This window comes from Excalfactoria chinensis, chromosome 17, assembly GCF_039878825.1.
Source record: "Excalfactoria chinensis isolate bCotChi1 chromosome 17, bCotChi1.hap2, whole genome shotgun sequence".
NCBI lineage: Eukaryota > Metazoa > Chordata > Aves > Galliformes > Phasianidae > Excalfactoria > Excalfactoria chinensis.
Window position 1 is genome coordinate 2,995,810 of NC_092841.1, and position 18,002 is coordinate 3,013,811.

Genomic DNA, 18,002 nt, shown 5'->3' on the forward strand with positions numbered 1-18,002 from the left:
TGGAGCAGCGCTGCAGATACAGCTCGTTTATTTGTTTCTCCAGGCAAATGCTTCCCACCAGTTTGACTCTACTACATTTTCTCTTCAGATTTGTTAGTTCTCAGGGCTGACCATCTCCAAAGAACTGATTCAATTTCTATTTGCTTGCAGACAAGCAGCTGGCGAGGTCACAGAGGCTGGGGGTGAGCAGAGGTGCTCCAGTAAGGGGTCAGAAAGGAGATTCTCCTGCGATTAGAGGCGACGCGTCGGTCTGAATTTGTTTTGGTTCTGAATTGATTTTGGACCGACTGACACGTGTAGAACCAGCATCTCCCCGCACAGCGCCCCGTTTCTTTGCTTTCAGCGCCTGTTTTCCCGAGGTTCGAACACGTGGCCTACAGCACCAGCTCCGGCGGGGCGGTGGGACTTGGCCTGATTGACGGGCGAACGAGCCAATGTCTTGCTCGAAGCCCTGTAGCAACTGAGCCGCCGCTCCCCGCTGGGAACACGATCGGGGCGTTGGAGGCGCGCGGCCCCGCAATGGGAGCCGGGGTGGGCGGGGCTACCTGGGACCAGCGGCCCAATAGCGCGGCTGGGGGCGGGGCCAGGCGGCCTGTCAGAGCGGCGCGGCAGCGGGCTGAGGGTCGGAGTGGGAGGTGGTGCGACGGGGACAGGTGGACGGGCGGAGCGGGACCGGACGGGACGGGACCGGCGCTCTGCTGAGCCGCCCTTCGCCTTCCCGAGTCGCCGTCTGTGGGGAAAGACGACCGTCTCCGTTCTGTCGCGACATGACGCGCGCCGTCGTCGCCCCCCGCCGCTGACACGGAGCTCCGGGCACGGCGCCGCCGCCGTGACGGGACCGCAGCGCTCTCCGAGAGCGCCGGGCATGCCGCTGTCCGCCCGCGCCGCCGCCCGCCGCCGTGCCCGCACCGCCCCGGGGCCCGGGATGGGCCGCGGGAGCTGAGCCGGAGGATGAGCCAGGCGGGCAGCCCGGGGCGAGCATACGACTTCCTGCTGAAGTTCCTGCTGGTGGGAGACAGCGACGTGGGCAAGGGCGAGATCCTGGCCAGCCTGCAGGACGGAGCCGCAGAGTCGCCCTACGGATACCACATGGGTAAGGGCCGCCCTGCCGCGCTGGGACAGCGAGCTGCCGGCGGAGCGAGGCCCGAGGCTGTAACGCGGGTCATTGCGCTGTGCCAACAGCTCCGATGGGAGGGAAACGGTTTCGTACACAGAACGCGTTGTCAGGGTGGTGAGATTGATCTGACTAAGCAGCCATCCGTAAGGGAAGAGAAACGCTGGGAAAAATCTTTTTCAAGTAAAGAATATCTGTGGAACAGCGAATGTTTGCTTTGAGGCAGCTGTCACTGCAAGAATAGAAGAAGAGATTACTTTTTCCTCCCTGTTTATCACTCTGCCATATCAGAAGAGTGGCCCTTTAAGACCAAGGTTCACATTTGTAGTGTGTTCTTTCACTTAAGCCTTTTAAAGGGCAAGGCAGAAGAGCCTCATCCGTGCCAGATACGTTCTGTCCGCATACCAGAGTTCTAAACGTTGCCAGCTGATTTAAAACCCAGTCAGTGGCTTTGGGAGGAGGGATTTCTATTTCCCTTCTTTCTCCCTATTCTCTTCATTTCCCCAGACCTGTTTTCCTAGAACACAATTCCAGTTCCCCCTTTTCCTTCCTACTGCAAACCCATTGCGTGAGTTATTAAAGAGCAAGCGGGCTTGTAAAATGACCCGTTGCCTCAGATTACGGCTACTATAAGTCTCTGACTGGTTAATTCATTTGGAAGGCTTTGCATTTGTTATTATACTGAGTTCATTTCTCTCAATCAAAGCAAAGAAGTGGGTGGGGGGTGGAGGGTTCTTTGTGTGGTTGCTTATGAGTCAGACTGTGCCTTGAAGGTACCTGCGTGCGTTTGGAGATGTTTACTTAATAGCTTCTGCTGCGTTATCCTTGGGATGCTGTAGTATCCTCAGTCTGGTCCTTCAGGTGCTTGGAGAAAAAGGGCTTCAGGGAGCGAGCTGAGTCTGTCCACACGAGGCTGCACGTTCTGTGCTGTGCTTCGTGGATTGTGGTCTCTTCACCAGTCTTAACTATACACAGTTAGACAGATACAGTTATTCGTGACTCACCAGACCTCTTACGCACAGGTTGTTCTATGGAGACAGAAAGGAGTTGTAGCTACAAGCTGATGTGCACACGTGAAGAGAGGGGTATGAGACACCAGCGAGGGCAGATGTGATAGAAGATGTGGTCTTGGGCTGTAAAGGAATATGAACTTGACAGTTGACTTGAACTGTGAAAATCTGTAGAAAACATGTTCTTGCTCTTCATCCATCTCTGTTCTTCAAGGTACAATGTCGTCCAGTGTACCAACCTTGGAGTACTTTTGAACACTTGCATGTATGCTTACCCGCTGTTATCCCTGATATCCCTTCAGCCCTTCCTACATCACTTGAGTACAGTAACATAGGATGCAGCTGTGGGGGACCTGTGCAGGCTGTGAGAATAGAGATGCTGTGAGAGGGCGCAAGCTAAACATCCTGTTGGTCTTATGACTCACTTTCTAATTTGACTTAAAAGCTTGATAAACAGGAGGAGAATTGAAGTGAGCCCTGCAGGACACGAAGAGAGGTAGGAGGAAGACGTGGTGAGGATGGGCTGATCAGCAAAGAAGGACGCTTGTTGTCTTCAGCAGCATCAAATTAATTAAGCAGGCAAGGAGAATGAAGATACATTAAAACACAGAATTGACCAGACCAGCATGTGCTATCATTTGGGGTTTTTTGGTGTGCAGGTTTGTTTGGGTTTTTTGTTTAGCTCTTGAATGCCTGAAGGCTTTGTGTGCAGCTATGAGCTCTGTGACTGTGCCATCTCATGTGTATGGGCTCAAACTTCAATTGTATAAAGCAGAAATAATTTTTTTCGCAGACACTTTGACTAGTTATTCAAAAATAAACCTGCAGTGTCTCTCATTCCTGGGAAAATACAGCAGTCACATGTCTGCCTATGTTTTGTCAGTACACAAAATTGATATAAGAATCTGGAGGCAGGAAGGGAAGCCAGCATCGTGTGATCTGTCAAGTCTCTGCAAGCTGCTGCTGGTCCAGGAGCTGTGGTATGAAAGCAATTGGCATAATACAGCTAGTGAGACAACATACAGCCTCTTCATCTCTGAATTTTTCTTAGTGACCAGAGGGCTTAGAAAGAAGGGGAGAAGCTTTATTAACATAACAAAGTAGGGTCTGCTATGGAAGACAAGGTAGTGAGCGTGATTGATAATCTAGAAGGCAGTTGTTCTGGAGATGGGCAGGTGGGCAGTAAGGTTAGTTGTCTGGGTAACCTGCCGTTAGAGGTTTTCCACATCCTGATGAAAACTGCAATATTACAGGTTGGACACGATAAGAAAAAACACAGAGAAATGATCTCAGGGAGCTGCAGAAGCTTTGCTGCCGGGTATTGTTAGTTTATCATCGGAGTATATTCAGAGGAAATAGAAGGTGATACCTGAGATGTCACTGGGGAGAAGAATATTTTCATGCCTTGCACCAACAGATTTGTATTCAGCTGGTTCTGTTTCTGCTTTCATATCAAAATAGTGAAAACTGTGCTTGCAATGTGATTGCTTGACATGGGGGCTGATAGGAGTGACTGCTTCTACTTAATGCACGCTTAGTCCTTTTCTTGCAGGAACCCCACGTTTACACTGGCAAATTCTTTCATCCTTTCTCATTCAGTGACCTTTTTATGTTGCAGCACAGAGGGAACAATAACTGATCGCTTTGCCGTTATGGGGTAACTTTCTGAAAGGCTTGAATTCCTCCACCCCATCCCACCTCCCTTCAAATGATGTTAAAATTCATTTGTGTGCCCATTGATCTCAGTTAAAAACATGTAAATCTGCATTTTTGTAGAAAGGAAAAGCAGGTGCGATCTGATCTCATACACAAGCTAAGTGCCTAAAAGGCAACTGATTTCTTACTTGTCATTGTAGTCTGCCATGGCACTGGTGTGAGAAGCACTTGTTTCAGGTAGGGCAGCTGACTTCCTTGGGATGGGCCTGTGAATTTTGCTTTGTTACACACTTCGTCTACTCAACCAACTTCCTTCAGCCTAATGAAGTGGGAACATTTCTTTGGCTTGATGTTACTCAGCAACTTAGGGATCAGGAGCTCGCATCCATCTCATGGCCAAGGGTTACGTTTCATGGAGGTGAGGAGGGAGGCTGTCTCACTGCGAGGTCTGCAGACCCACATCAGTAGGCAAGAGCTGCATTTCTCCCCAGCTCCCTCCTTGCACTTTTGTGAGTGGAGGAGCAATCGGTGCCATGTACACATGCCCGTGCTCAAGTCTGTTATCTGACTTCATTTTTTCAATAACTTCCCTTTACATGTTACTTAATAAAGCTTATTCAATGGAAAAAAAGACCAAAGAAAACAACTTTTGGGCAAGTGTGTTGTGCAGTTTCAGATGGAGGCAGCCTTTACATCTTGAAAATCATGCAGATATTTCTCAGATTCCTGCCTAAAACTGACCTGCGCAGACATGTCTGAATTTGATACCTGCTACTGCTCCTTCCGTTTGTTGTGGCAAAAACCAATTGCCGCGGTAGCTCATTTTCTCCATTGCCTTTCTCATTCTAACTCACTGTGCTGCCTGTCTGCATTTCCCTTGGGCTCCTGGTGTCCTTTTTTTGCTTTCTTTTCCCTCCCTTTAATTTTTCACAGATGTGCAGGAGTGGGAAAGAGACTGTAAATAACCCAGATCACCATGAAGATCCCAGACAGGTGTGCAACATGAAAGGAAGAGTCCAGGCTGGTTTGGAAAGTGGTCAGACTTGAGGCTCATTGCAGTCTTTCAAGTTGCTTTGACCCAACCAAAATGGTGTTCGCCTGTGCCAGGAATATGTTTTATCCAAAATGTTGATTAAAATACATTTGCATGTTGCTGTAAACTTGTTCTGGGAATGTAATGAGGATGGAGAATGAGATGAAGAATAGAAATGGGCTAATTTTAATAGTTTTATTTCTATCCAATAATATTTAATTCCTCTGGATTTTGTTTAATGTGCGACTGAAAATACAGAAAACTGGTTCCATTTTATCCAGTCCTTGACATGGATTGGAGTCTGTCATGCTGGTTTACTTAGGGAACATCTCAAGCAAGGTTCTGATACACCAGGCAAACTTGTTTTGAGCTTGCTGTGCTTTTTCCATCCACTTCTCAATCTGTTGATACAGTGGAATGCATCCGTACAAATAATTATTCCTTTTTGCTCTGCCTTCCTATGTTGTAATGGGTTATGAACTGATTAAGTAGGCAGACGCTCACAACGTGGAGTTCCTCAGCGAAGTGAAGCCGTTGTAGCTGAAGCACTGATCTACTGCTCATTGACACAGCATGTGTGCAATATCCAGCCTTTGGGAAAGGTGAAATAAAACCTTCTGTGTCAGCGTTGTAATTTAGTACCTACTCAGGGCAAAGTCCACACAAACGCTGGTGTTCGCAGCAGCTGGTTGTGTATCGTCGCTGTCACTCAAATCTAAGGGAAACTGAAAGCTAATTAGTAGGAAGCTCTGATCTCTTGCCTGCCCTCACACACATACAGAACCTTCTCTGTCAAGTTGGTAACGTGGCGGTTCTGTAGGCGTCTAAACGTTGAAGACTGAGCATTTTGGAGCTGTGTTTGTTGCCAGAAGCAGGGAAATGGGAAAGCTCTTTATTGTCCATGAGATACAGCCTCGTGCTAAGCTGAAAGCTGATAGAACAGCTCTGCTGTCTTTCTTTGTGGTGTGGGGTTTGCTGGTGCGCAGGTACTGTGTGCAGTCAGCAAGGCTGCCAGGAGAACAGCGGTGAGTGCAGGAGGTGGGGGGTATATGGGAGAGCACAGGGCTGATGGCCCAGAGTTACCTCGGGATCGACATCTTTCCTGGAACACTGGATTTCAATGTAGAAACTGGTAGTTTGATGGATGGGGGTGGAGAAGCTGATGAGAATTTCTAGAGGGGAGATTTCCATCTGTTTTGTCAGTCAGCTTATTTTTAAGCACATCAGATGTGATCTCTTGAGTTCATGCAAAATCAAACCATCCAGAGTTTCTCCAGCGTATTATTTTTGGATCTCAGCTTCACATTCACATAACACGAGCTCCTGGCAATACCTTTTTTAATAGCGTCTCTAAGTGCACTTGAGTGCACAGAACTGTTTTCATTCTTGACTCAGGAGATGACCTATCGAATGAAAACTCCCAGTCATTCTGAATATGCAGCTAGTATAAACCCATGTTTATGTGCAAATGTAATAGAGGGGACTGAGTGTGTGGCTACATTTAGAAGCGAACTGCAGTCCAGGAGTGAGGCATTTGCCCTCGCTGAGTTGTGGCTCATCTCCTGCACTTTCGAATGCAGGCTGATGGTTTGTGTCTACTGCCTGTCAGTGTACGGTGTGTTGCAGGCTGACGGCTCAGATTTTACCTCTCTGCTCTTCACCGCAGTTTTATACTGTGCTCGTTCAGCACAACTTGGCAGCCTGTGCCTCATTTGGAGGCTCCTGCTGTTGCTCTCATGTCTCCTCTGGGCTGTGACTTCATGCAGGGAGCCCTGCCCTGGCCTTAGTAATGTATGTTGTGCTGCGATCCGACATCAGCAAACTGAAATAGCCAGGAATGCCTGTGTATTCCAAATGAGCATATTGAAGAAACAGTCACAAGGCTATTTGAGGATTTTATGCTTAATTTGCCTGTTGTTATAGAAAGTGGGCTGTTATTGATGCTTGTATGAAACAGAAAAGAGATTAATTAAAAATGATCTTAATGTAAAAAGCAGGAGGGGGCTGTTATTCCATAGACTTCAAAACAAAGTAACTTAAAAATGTTAGAGACAAAATGTGTTAATGCAGCTCTTGTGCCCTCGTGCTTTGTTTGCAAGCTGGCTTTAATGCACTGCCTCCACGTGGGATATTTAAGTGCATGAAACATGAAGCTGCCAGCTGGAAAACTCAGACCCAGCAGGTCTGGCTGCCTTCCTAATACTTCTTCACAAGCAGGCTGAGGAGGAGAGGCTCCTGCAGTGGAATGACTGAGTCAATATAAGCAGTCTCGTGGTGCAGGATCTCTACGTGGATATCTATCTGGGTGTCTGTATTTCCATCCTGATTGCTTCAGCAAGGACCTGCTATCCCTGTAGGTGCTGCAGAATCGCAGTCAGTCCGTGACCATCCTTCTGATCCTTCTCTGTGTGTTTACTCCTGTAAATGTGCCAAGTGAAGTTTGCACAACCTTGACTTCTCAAACCAGTTCAGGATTTGTAGATTGTGGTTTAACTTGAGCACATACTTCATAAAATAGAAATGTGACAGATGGGACTTTAAACAAGTTCATAACCTCTAAACTTTTATTTTTCTTTTCAGTTCATTCTAAAAGGAACTGTATCATTTGCCTGATCTTAGTCTTGGGGCAAGAGGATTGCAGAGTCCAGGAATACACACAGTGTAACCATTTTCCTTATAAATATTAGTTCTTGTCTCCAAACAGGAGTTGAATGCAGTGGTGGTTGAGAACTATGGTATTATAGGCAGTCTCACTTCTCAGTCTGCACCACACTTATCTTCAACATCTGCAGGACAGCTAATTCAATGCAGAAGGCTATGTGAGAAGTGACTGCATAGTTTTGGGGTGAAGACAAGTCTGTAGTTGTAACGACTCAAATGAAGCTTGGCAGCAGACTGATGAGCTCCCTCAAAGTGGGAAAGAGGCCTTTGGGGGAGCAGAGGAGCAGCCTTCTAGCACCTCTGGGCCAGTCATCAAGGAGACAGAGTCATTCTCCATAAAGAGTTTATAGGTGTAGGTTGAAATAAAAGGTTCAGAATGGATAAGAGGAAAATCACTTTCTTTAACGGAGGAGCAGGGTCAGGCTGTGGAACAGGTTGCACAGATGGATCCCCAGACCTCACAGCTGATCCTGGCTTGGCCAGGAGATGGATCTAACTGACCTGATGTTGGGCCAACCTGACATTTCTTTTTGTCCTTTTCACCCCAAATCAGTTTATTCTAATTTAATGTAAAAGTGAAGCCAACCAAATGATGAATAGAACAAGATCTTAGTTACATACAGTCTTTCCTTGAAATCTTAATACAAAATGCTAGCAAAAAAAAAATCTTTCTGAAGTTTTTCTCCTGGTAAAAAAGGAGAATATCAGAATATTGGCAGCTCTTCTGCTGTAATGGCTGGGGAGGAGGAGAGGAGAGAATTGGAAACGTAATCCAAACCAAACTTCATTTCCTTCATTTTTATGATGGAAGATACATTGTGACTTGGTAATTCTTCAAGTTATTGTTAACATTATCTGGAGAGCCCGCTTTGCTGCAGGATGTGTTTTGCTTGGAGTTTCAAATAGAAGTAGGATGGATCTTCTGCTGTTTTGGTTTGGCCGCATAGTTTGAAAGCTCTTTCTCTTCAAGTATCCGTGCTTTTGCTCTTTTATATCTTTAAAGCAAAATGATGGTGCTTAGATTTACTCCACTTATTCTTTGTGAATTCCAACTTTGATCGACGCCATAATGACAGGATTCATAATATACAGGAGTATCCTGAAATCGAATTCTGGTTTTGTAATGGTTGTGACGTGTTAATGTGCTTAACTAATAACGGTGGTTTAATTTTTCAGTAGCATTTATTTGCAACTTGATTTAAAGCCTGGGGAGGTTTTGGGGAGGTTTCTAACCCTTGTCTGAGCTCTTAGACCTATAGCTGAGAGTAATGACTGCTGGATGGTCTTGTGATTCTTGTTGTGCCAAGTATTTTTGAGCTGGTTTACTGCTAATGAAGTGTCAAGATATAAAAGATCATTGTTCTCTTCTGGAAAATGTCGTAAAATGTGAAGTACTGCATCTGCTTTTAATATTTTTATGGCAGTTTTGAAGCTATTCTTCCTTCCAGATTCTGGCTGTATTTCAAGCCCAGCATTCTAGATAGAAGAGCAACTTGTGCATGGCTGCTTCTCGTTTCCTTCTCAATCTGTAAAACTTGTAAAAGATATGCACATTCCCTTCTGCTTTTTTCCTTATGTACCAGGATGAGCTGTCCTTTGCTCTGATGCTGTATTGCTCTATCAGGAGAGATCCATAAGCACAAGGAGCATTGGACAATCAATTCCTTTGTTCCGCCTTCTTTGTCAAACCTCTCTTACCACATAACCCAGCCTTCTGTCAGGTCCTGATTTCTTTGTCCAACTGGTAGCAATCATTCCCAGTCACAGATAGGAACTCCTATCTTTTCACACAAGTTTTCTAACCAGAAGTGTGTTGTTGCGCTTGCAGGTTGTATCCTGGTGCCAGTCAGTCTGTAAGGCACAGAGTTCTGTGACTGCCCATCATTGTGGTCTTGTTTCAATCTATTCTTTCACAGGAGGAAAACTCATCTCATGTGAGATTTCTGGAGCTGATATATTAGTCTCTTTGTATCTTCTTTCACACTTATTAATAAAATAGGGTGACTTTAAAAATAAAAATAGGAATAAAAATACAACCCATTTTTCCCCCTGTGTAATGCTAATAATAACATTCCCTTTTCCTGTAGTGCTATTATTTATAAACACTACCATGTTTGTGTATACATGTATGTATGTATATATATATATATCATCATCTCAGGAAGTTGGCTGCAACTTGCAGCAAGCTATTGAGGTAGCCAGCTTACCTTACGCCTCTGATATCCTTTCCTTTGGGAAGAGAGAAGAGGGGAAATGATGAACTGAAGCTTGTAGTTGCTGCCTCTTCCTGACCAGGGGACGCATCTTTCTTCCTGAGGGGTAAATCTGGACTGTGCAGAGGCTTCTTTGGGTTGTTTTTGTGCACAACTAAAATTTAACAGAGAGGAGAATTAAATATTGTCTTAGAACCTTAATAGTCTTTCCTCTTAGCATGAATAGAAATAGATTGTTCTCAAGTTTTCCCTCTTTGTTTAGCCACCCCAGCAGAAATACTGCGAGCTAAAGCAACTTTTAAGTTGTTTGCAAGTTTTTGGGGGTAGGATGCAAATTCAGCAGGTGAAGTGCTGGCTTTATTTGCTTACAAACACTTGATGACAAGAGAGTGAATAGAATCATAGGTAACTGTTTCTACAATTAGCAATCTGGCTAATTAAACCTCGTGCCTTAGCCAGGTTTTGGAGAGCTGCAGTTGCTAATTTGGTTTTCAACAAAGCATTGGAGGTGTGCCATGAGTTTACTACAAACTTCTTAGTCCTGTACCTATTTACTTTGAAGGACAGCGGACGGAGCTAGAGCCAATGAGAAGAGCTCTGAGATTGTTGGATTCTAACCTCGTGCCCTAAAAACTTGCAAACATGAAAAGCTTCTGTGTAATAAAGACCAGTTTGATTTGTAAGAGTAGATTTCTTGAAAGCTCGATTCCTTTAAACATTTGAAGGAGAACAAGCGTGCTGAAGGATAGGCTGTGCTATTGGCATAGCTGACCATAAACAAACATAAACATAAAAGCTGAGCTTTCTGATCCAAATCTGTCATTAAAAAATAAATAAGTAAATGGGAAAATTATCACATCTTCGAAATGAGTGCAAGATTTATTACATGCAATTGCAGTTTATGATTTGATTAATGAGTTGAAGAAGACAGTCTAGATCTAAAATTGCAGTATCCTTATTTCAAAGTGAATACCCAATCTGTGCTTTTCAAACACACGGCTTTTATTGCAGTAATTAAGGGTGATAGAAGAGATTGGAATCTGGGGAGTGATGTTGATTCTGAAATGATGAGCAGAAGGCAAGTCTGGCTGTCACACAACCTGGCCTTTGTGCTTGCATATCAAATTATACGGTCCAGTTTTATTGTAAAGCGTTTATTGGCAGTAGGAAGTTCCAAACATCAGCTTAATTGGATTCTGAATCAAAATCCTGGTGTGGGTCTGCTTGCTTGGGGTGATAAATGAATGGGCTTGGAAGCTGTGGCACTTCTCAAACGTACTTGAGACAGTCGCAGATGTGTTCTAGTAGAAATACTAAGCTGTAGCTTTGCCATGGATAGAGAAGAGAACCGTTAATATCTGTCTGATAGAACTATTATTGGTTATATAATTTGGACAAAGCAATGGAAATCTCTGCAATGTGGTCAGGTCACGTTCTCTGCTCTCCTATAGGTTATTTAAATTCAAATACAGGTACAAAGAAAACTCAGAACAACCTCAAAGCCATTAGAATGCTGGGCTAACATCTGGATCCTGTCAAAATTCTGTCTGCTTTTCCTTGTTTTTCTAATTATCCAGGTACAACTGATGACGTGTCTGTAGCCAGTTGCACTTGAACCTTGTTTGAGTTGCTGTATTCTTCACTGCTGCAAAGCTACGGGGCTGGCTGGCAGTCATGCTGTAAATCACTGAAACTCAGTAACAGAAAACATTCGTGGTGAAGTAATCTTGTCTTTGCTGGAAGACAGAATGAGCAACTGAAATGATTAAAGGATTCTTCCCAAAGAGACACATTGCAGGAATGGTGCTGCGTGCTTCAAGAGAAATACAAGTTTTACAGGGAATATTAAACTGATCAGCGTTGACAAGAATGAAGTGCAGTCAGTGAAGCATCAGTGATGGTGTGGAATGGCTACAAAGCATCACAATGGAGAGGATGCCTTTCTGTTTAATGCTGTTGTTACCAAACAGCTGAATGATTTTGGGGGGGATTTTACTACATTCCTGAATGTAGTGATGCTGAGTTCAGTTTAATAGCTGTTTGCTTTGTGTTTGAGAAGAAATGTATACATTAAAAAAGCAATACAATAATAACTAAACAAAAACCAACAAACCTCTCCAGCAAGGGATGCAGCTTGTGAGGTTCTTTCATTTCAGTTTGTGGCTTGAGGTGTGTATCACCTTGATTTACTAAAAAAGCCAATCTACACGAAAGTGCAAAGCACTCACAGGCTTTTCTGGTTCACTTCAGACAGCTGAACTCTGATCTGGCAGCCTGTTTCTTTCCTCTCCTCTGCAGCGATACTTGTCGCCTGTGTATCCCAACAAAGCTATTCTGTATTTCTAAATGAGTGAATAATGTTCTGGAAGGACATTTGATTTCTGCAACAGCACAGCCCACATCTGTTGGTCTCACTGTTGTAGCTGCATGCTGTTCCTGATGATTCATGGCAAAAGGCCTTTTGTTTTGATTCTTCATCAGTGGCAAATGCAGAAACATTCAGGTTATATTATACTTATTATCAACCAGCTCTATCTGTTACAGCTGAAGAATACAAAGGTTTCTCAACCTATTTCTTCTTCAGAGGTCGTCTGAGAAGCCCTTGGATGCTTTCATTAACAGCAGCAAGTAGTGGTATATCTTTGAGGTGCCTTATGCATGTCATCTTAAGGAAAAATATGTAATATTTAACTTGATGTGCAGCTGAACAAGAACAGCTTGCAGTGGTGGCTGCTCTATGGTGCCTGGTTTACTCAGCTGTGTATCCTGTAGCGATGCAGCTCTGACTTCCTATGTTTGGTGTATCTTTAACAAGAAGGATGGATGTCCGTGTGCTGCGTGGGATGTCAGTGTTTGCTAATCGTGGTCTGCGCCTGCATGAACTTTTAGATAAGCTGATGGAAGTATTTCACCCTGCAGGAAACAGCAGCGGTAGCACAGGATGCTGGAACAAGCTGTGCAGCGCTGGGCAGGGCTTGTTCTGTGTGTTATGTTCTTCAGGATTTCTGAAATGACAAAACTTGTCCTTTCAGTACACAGACAGTTTTTATGTCTTGGTCTATTCCGTGGCCCAAGGCTTTGTCTATAGGCTGGATTATATATATACACACAAGGGGAATGTCCTGCAGGCAGGCAGTGTAACTGTAGTGTCAGCTCTGAAATATGGATCCCAATAATGTGGGGCCTGCTGCTGAGGTCAGTGCTTCTGTCTTCCCTTGTACTTACCTGGTGTGCTCATCACGTGGGGACGTTCCTTTGAGCTCTCTGTCATCTCTGGTCACTGAGAGCTCCTTCCTTATGAGAGCATTAAGCTCCTCTCTGTCTGCTTCTTAGGAAATGCCCCTCTCAGGACTGTGGGTCTCTTTCTTTGGGGCTGTGGGAATCGATGCCATTGTGCAATGTAATAAAAGCATTCCGAGCTCCATCATTCTGTTCTTGCGGACATGGCTGGTAGCTGCGCTGCGTGGCTGTGCCCTCATCACCAGGGGAACGTTTCCTGTTTGAGATAAGATTGAGATTGCTTTATTTCATAGAGCAATGCCTGCTGTTTTTTAGCTTAGTGCAGGCTCTGTTTTTATACACTGGGCTCAAACATCGTTTGCCTCAGATGACGTATTTTCGTGGGTCAGGTTTTCTCAGCGTCACAAAAGCTGTTTGCTGTCCCTGCTCCATCGCTAAGGGAGAGCTGACTCAGGGAACAGCTACTGCGCTGTGGCTTCTGAGCTTTGCTGAAGTCGGGTTACTCACAGCACAAACTGTATCCGCTCCCACCGCCCGTTTATTCGGGATGAGGTTCCAGTCATGACAAAATGCAAACTGCGTTGGCCGGGAATCGAACCCGGGTCAACTGCTTGGAAGGCAGCTATGCTCACCACTATACCACCAACGCTGTGCTGGCTGGGATGGCTCTTCCTTTCTTGCTGTGCTGTGCAAAGCCTCGCTCTGCCCTCTATTGAAATAAACAGAACTCTAGACAGGTCTGTTATCATGGGAATGATAGAAGAGGTTGGTTATGAACATGAAGGGACCCTGAGAAATTGACTTTGAATGAACCTTGCTTAAGTAATCTGAAAACTCTTCTAAGCTTACAAGTTATTTTTATTCCTATTCACTCCATAGAATGGTAATGAATAAATTCTTTTATGGCCAGTTCCTATGATGTCCGTAGCTATTGTCTGTGTGTTACACACTTTCAAGCTGCTGTAAGGTTTGTCTGCCTGTGTTCCCCTCAGGTATAGATTACAAGACTACGACAATTCTCCTGGATGGTCGACGAATCAAGCTACAGCTCTGGTATGTCTTCCACCATTCCTCATAGTTTATATTTATGCCTCAGAAATACGTAGCCAAATGAGGGAGAATGACCCAGCTAGGCGGCACTTTGGGCAAGTCTCTTCCTTTGTATTTATCTCAATTTTTCATCTATTTCATATAAAATGGTAGGGCCTGCCATTTCTCTACAGGAGAGATGAGTCACCAATGCAGGAGCAAGGCACAATAGATTAAAAGTATCTTTAAGAGATTCAAAGTACCTTCAAAAATGGTAAGATACACTTGTAATGAGAACTGTGAAAATGCCTTAAAAAGCATCCAGTGATGGTACAGCAACATCCTGTGCTCAGTTTGTTAGTAGAATTCCAGTGAGGGAAAAACCTGCTGAGGGTGAGAACAGCTTCTAACACGTTACTGATTGCTGCTGTGTGACTAATGGAATAAGGGGTGATACTGAACTCTTAATGTAGGAGTCCACCTTCTTCTTTTACAAACATACGTAACTTGTTTTGTTCAGGGATACATCAGGGCAAGGGAGATTCTGCACCATATTCCGGTCGTATTCAAGAGGTGCTCAGGTAAGCTGCATGGCTCATGAGTGATGAGTAATGCTTATTGTGTGAGCAAGAGATAGCAAGTTGTTGTGATGGCTTTTGTAGCTCACTTGTAGGTTGCGTGTGGTTGCACTGATTGCAACAACTTAAGCCTGTTAGCTTCCTTTAGCCCTGTGAATATATGTGCTAATGGTGTCTTTTAATGCTGTGTGCCAGGTAAGGTGAACAGCTAACACAAGGCTCAAGAGCAATAGGAAAATACAGACATAATCCAAAATGTAATGAAGTGTAATGACTTGTAATGAAATCTCTTAACACAATCTTCAACTTACTGCATAGGACCACCAGTATTTATTTACTATGACTTGTGTGTATAATCAATCACAATTGTCCACTGTAAAAAGAAATATTTACCAGTACACAACCCCCCCAAAAAAGTCTGGGATTCTGTTCCTTACCATATCAGCAGTCTACACAGAGAAGTGGGGCTCGGTGTCAATAGAATCTTGAGGTTCTGCTTCATTAAGATCCTTCTCAGCATCTGATGGGATTATTTCAGAATCAGAGAACTCACGGATGGTATTTTCTGTCTTGTGCCTTTGTTAAACTTATTTTTCTTTTTCATTCTATATCTATTTAAATACAGGGAGTAATACTAGTGTACGACATCACCAACCGCTGGTCATTTGATGGAATCGATCGATGGATAAAAGAAATAGACGAGGTAAGGTACAACCCAAGACTGTCACAAGTCTCCTGCAGATGACTAAGACTGACAGCGTATGATATTTTCTGCTGTTTTCACTGGCATTTGCAGGCGATGCTTACTATGGTGTCATCCAAGATGCCAAGCTTACCATTCTGTTTCTATGTTTACAGTTCTGGAAGTTAGAAACATAGCAGCTTGAAGCGTCTGATTTCTTTAAAGGTGTTGGCAGTAAGCATATGGAGGGCAAAGATTTCATCTTGTAGTCCCACTCGCTATAGATTTGCCACATCATCTCTGCAAGTGAGAAAGGGATGTCTTTAAATCATAGAATTGTAGAATAACTTAAGCCGAAAGAGACCTCTAGTCATCATCTTGTCCAACCTGCCACTCTTGGAAAACCTTTTGTTTCAGCTGACGGAAGGGAGAATTTAGAGCCAATTCTTTTTGTATTGCTTTTCTTTTCTCAGCATGCTCCTGGTGTACCAAAAATCCTGGTTGGAAACCGCCTTCACTTAGCCTTCAAGCGCCAAGTATCTACTGAACAAGCACAAACCTACGCTGAGCGGCTGGGCATGACTTTTTTTGAAGTCAGTCCTCTTTGTAATTTCAATATTACAGAGTCCTTCACTGAGCTAGCAAGAATAGTATTGATGAGGCATGGAATGGACAGGCTCTGGAGGCCAAACAAGGGTAAGCAAAACACGCTGAAAATATTCAGAGTTAGTCCTGGCAAAGGTTTGTGGTTCCTTAATAAGAAATAATTTCCAGAGAATTGATTCGTTGGCTGACATAAAAGTGAAGAGCCAGGAATCTGATGCAGCTTGTTTTCCAAACAGCAGATATGCACCTGCAGGCATAACCTGTTCCTGCTGTTGTAGGGAACAGCGTGCCTTTCCTAGAACTAAGTATTGAGGCATAAGTAGGGAATGGAAGCAGCAGACATTTTGGATAATACAGGTGTGGGAAAGCACGAGGAGAGAGAAATGAGAATTCATCCTACAAGTAATGCGTGCATGCAGAGTGTTGGTTATTCAACTAGTGTTGGGCTGATGAAAGCAAACTATTATAATGGAAGTTTTATATCTGTTTTTAAGTACTGAGTCTGCAGGACCTTTGTTGCCGTGCCATAGTTTCCTGCACCCCCGTGCATCTTGTTGACAAGCTCCCACTCCCAGTTGCCTTAAGAAGCCATCTCAAATCTTTCTCCATGGCCAACGGTCTTAATGCCAGGATGATGCATGGACGCTCGTATTCGCTCACATCCAGCAACATCAGTAAAAGGAACAGCTTAAAGAAAGCGAAAATTATCCGCCTACCACAGAGCCCACCAAAAAACTGCACAAGAAACAGCTGTAAAATTTCTTAAGCTCTGTGAGAAAAGGAACCTGGTTGGAAGCCCCTCATGTGAAGCACTGAATGCGAGGACTCCTTTTAATGAGCATATTCTATGTAGGTATCACACTACATAGACAACAATAAGAAAAACAAGTCCCATTTTGGAGCTTGCTCACTATAGTAATGCTGCTTTGGAAAGAGTGACTCGTTCAGTGCAACTGAAAGGCTGTGACGTTTTGCTGTCGGACTTGCATACTTTATTTCAGTTTCTGACATGCATGATGCCATTGTTTTCACTACTTGATGTATTTTCCTATGGGGAATAATTATCAGTATACCGAGTTCTTAATTCCATTCAATCTGGAATGTGGCTTTCTGTGTGATTGTTTAAACAAAAATCCCGTCTTTTTGCAAACTATTAAAAGCGTGTCATTGGTTGACGTATTCGGGCAGAAGTTTTTCAATGCAATGTATTGTACACATTGGGAATCCTACACGTGGTGCAACCAACTCCAGTCATGCTGCCGTTGTGTATTTTGGATATTCGCTAAAGCTTCCTTGATGACTTCAAAGCACTAACTTAACTAAGCTAAAAATGTGTATATAATGATGGTGCACATACGCAACGAGGTTTTGCCCCATTAGTATATGTAATAGATTTGATAAAGTTTTTTGCTATGTTATTTAATACTTTGGGGAATTAATTTGTGCTTTAAATACTTATTTTTCTGTAAAGAATATATATATATATATCTATTACATTTTGTACCACTCTACAGGAAAGTTCAAGAAGGAAAATGCCAAAGATACTGTGGTTAAAGGGAACATGACTTGAAAAGCTGCTTTATAAGAAAATAAAAAAGCACTATTAAAAAAACCTGAATAAATGCTTCTGGAAAATAAACCCTATTAAGCTCTATTGAATTGGAGAAAATTGTCTCTTCCTTGAGAAGAACTTGAAGAACAAAATACCTGAACTGGACAGCAGGAACATGGAGCCATCCTAAAAGCATGATGTAATGCTTTGAATACGTCTGTCTTCAATACTGCGAACTGACGTGCAGAATACATGTCAAGTGTTCCCCTTCCTGTTGAAGAACACTGTGACTCGTTTAGAGCCATAGGAATCCTTTGAGATGACGGTGTGATTCGCCTCCAGTTTCTTCACAAACAGGAGATACCTTTAGTTAGGCATCTTTAACGTTGCCCCTGGATCAGACTAGGCCTCCACAGCTTGTCTCACGTTTAAAGACCAGCTAGCAGAACACAGTGCAGGGGAAGGAATTTCTCCTGGCTTGCTTCCATGGCTGCAGCTCGCTCTATGACAAGCAGGCTCCATCTGCTGGGCTGAGCTGCGCAGGGAATGCTGCACGAACCGACCCTGCTGCTAATCAGGATGAAGCCGGTGTGGTGCAGAAATCACACCTCACAGCTTAAGGAGACAC

The 18,002-nt window shown here is 43.9% G+C and overlaps 1 protein-coding gene and 1 non-coding gene across 2 annotated transcripts; one reads left to right on the forward strand and one right to left on the reverse strand.

Annotated features, from left to right (window-relative positions):
• Positions 1–772: 772 nt before the first annotated feature.
• Positions 773–17,485, forward strand: RAB40B (RAB40B, member RAS oncogene family). The gene is made up of 6 exons (XM_072351905.1): positions 773–1,093; positions 13,920–13,980; positions 14,477–14,537; positions 15,160–15,237; positions 15,690–15,912; positions 16,317–17,485. The coding sequence occupies exons 1-6, from the start codon at positions 952–954 to the stop codon at positions 16,586–16,588; spliced, it is 837 nt and encodes a 278-aa protein (XP_072208006.1). The 5' UTR covers positions 773–951; the 3' UTR covers positions 16,589–17,485.
• TRNAG-UCC (transfer RNA glycine (anticodon UCC)) lies at positions 13,505–13,576 on the reverse strand. Its single transcript has one exon. It is a non-coding gene; the product is annotated as a tRNA-Gly (tRNA).
• Positions 17,486–18,002: the final 517 nt, after the last annotated feature.

What these genes read in the sequence shown, in the direction of transcription:
- RAB40B (XM_072351905.1), top strand. Translation starts at nt 952, where the DNA reads ATGAGCCAGGCGGGCAGCCCGGGGCGAGCATACGACTTCCTGCTGAAG. An exon ending in CGTATTCAAGAGGTGCTCAG is followed by an intron (nt 14,538 to 15,159) that starts GTAAGCTGCATG and finishes ATTTAAATACAG; the next exon opens with GGAGTAATACTAGTGTACGA. An exon ending in GGATAAAAGAAATAGACGAG is followed by an intron (nt 15,238 to 15,689) that starts GTAAGGTACAAC and finishes TTCTTTTCTCAG; the next exon opens with CATGCTCCTGGTGTACCAAA.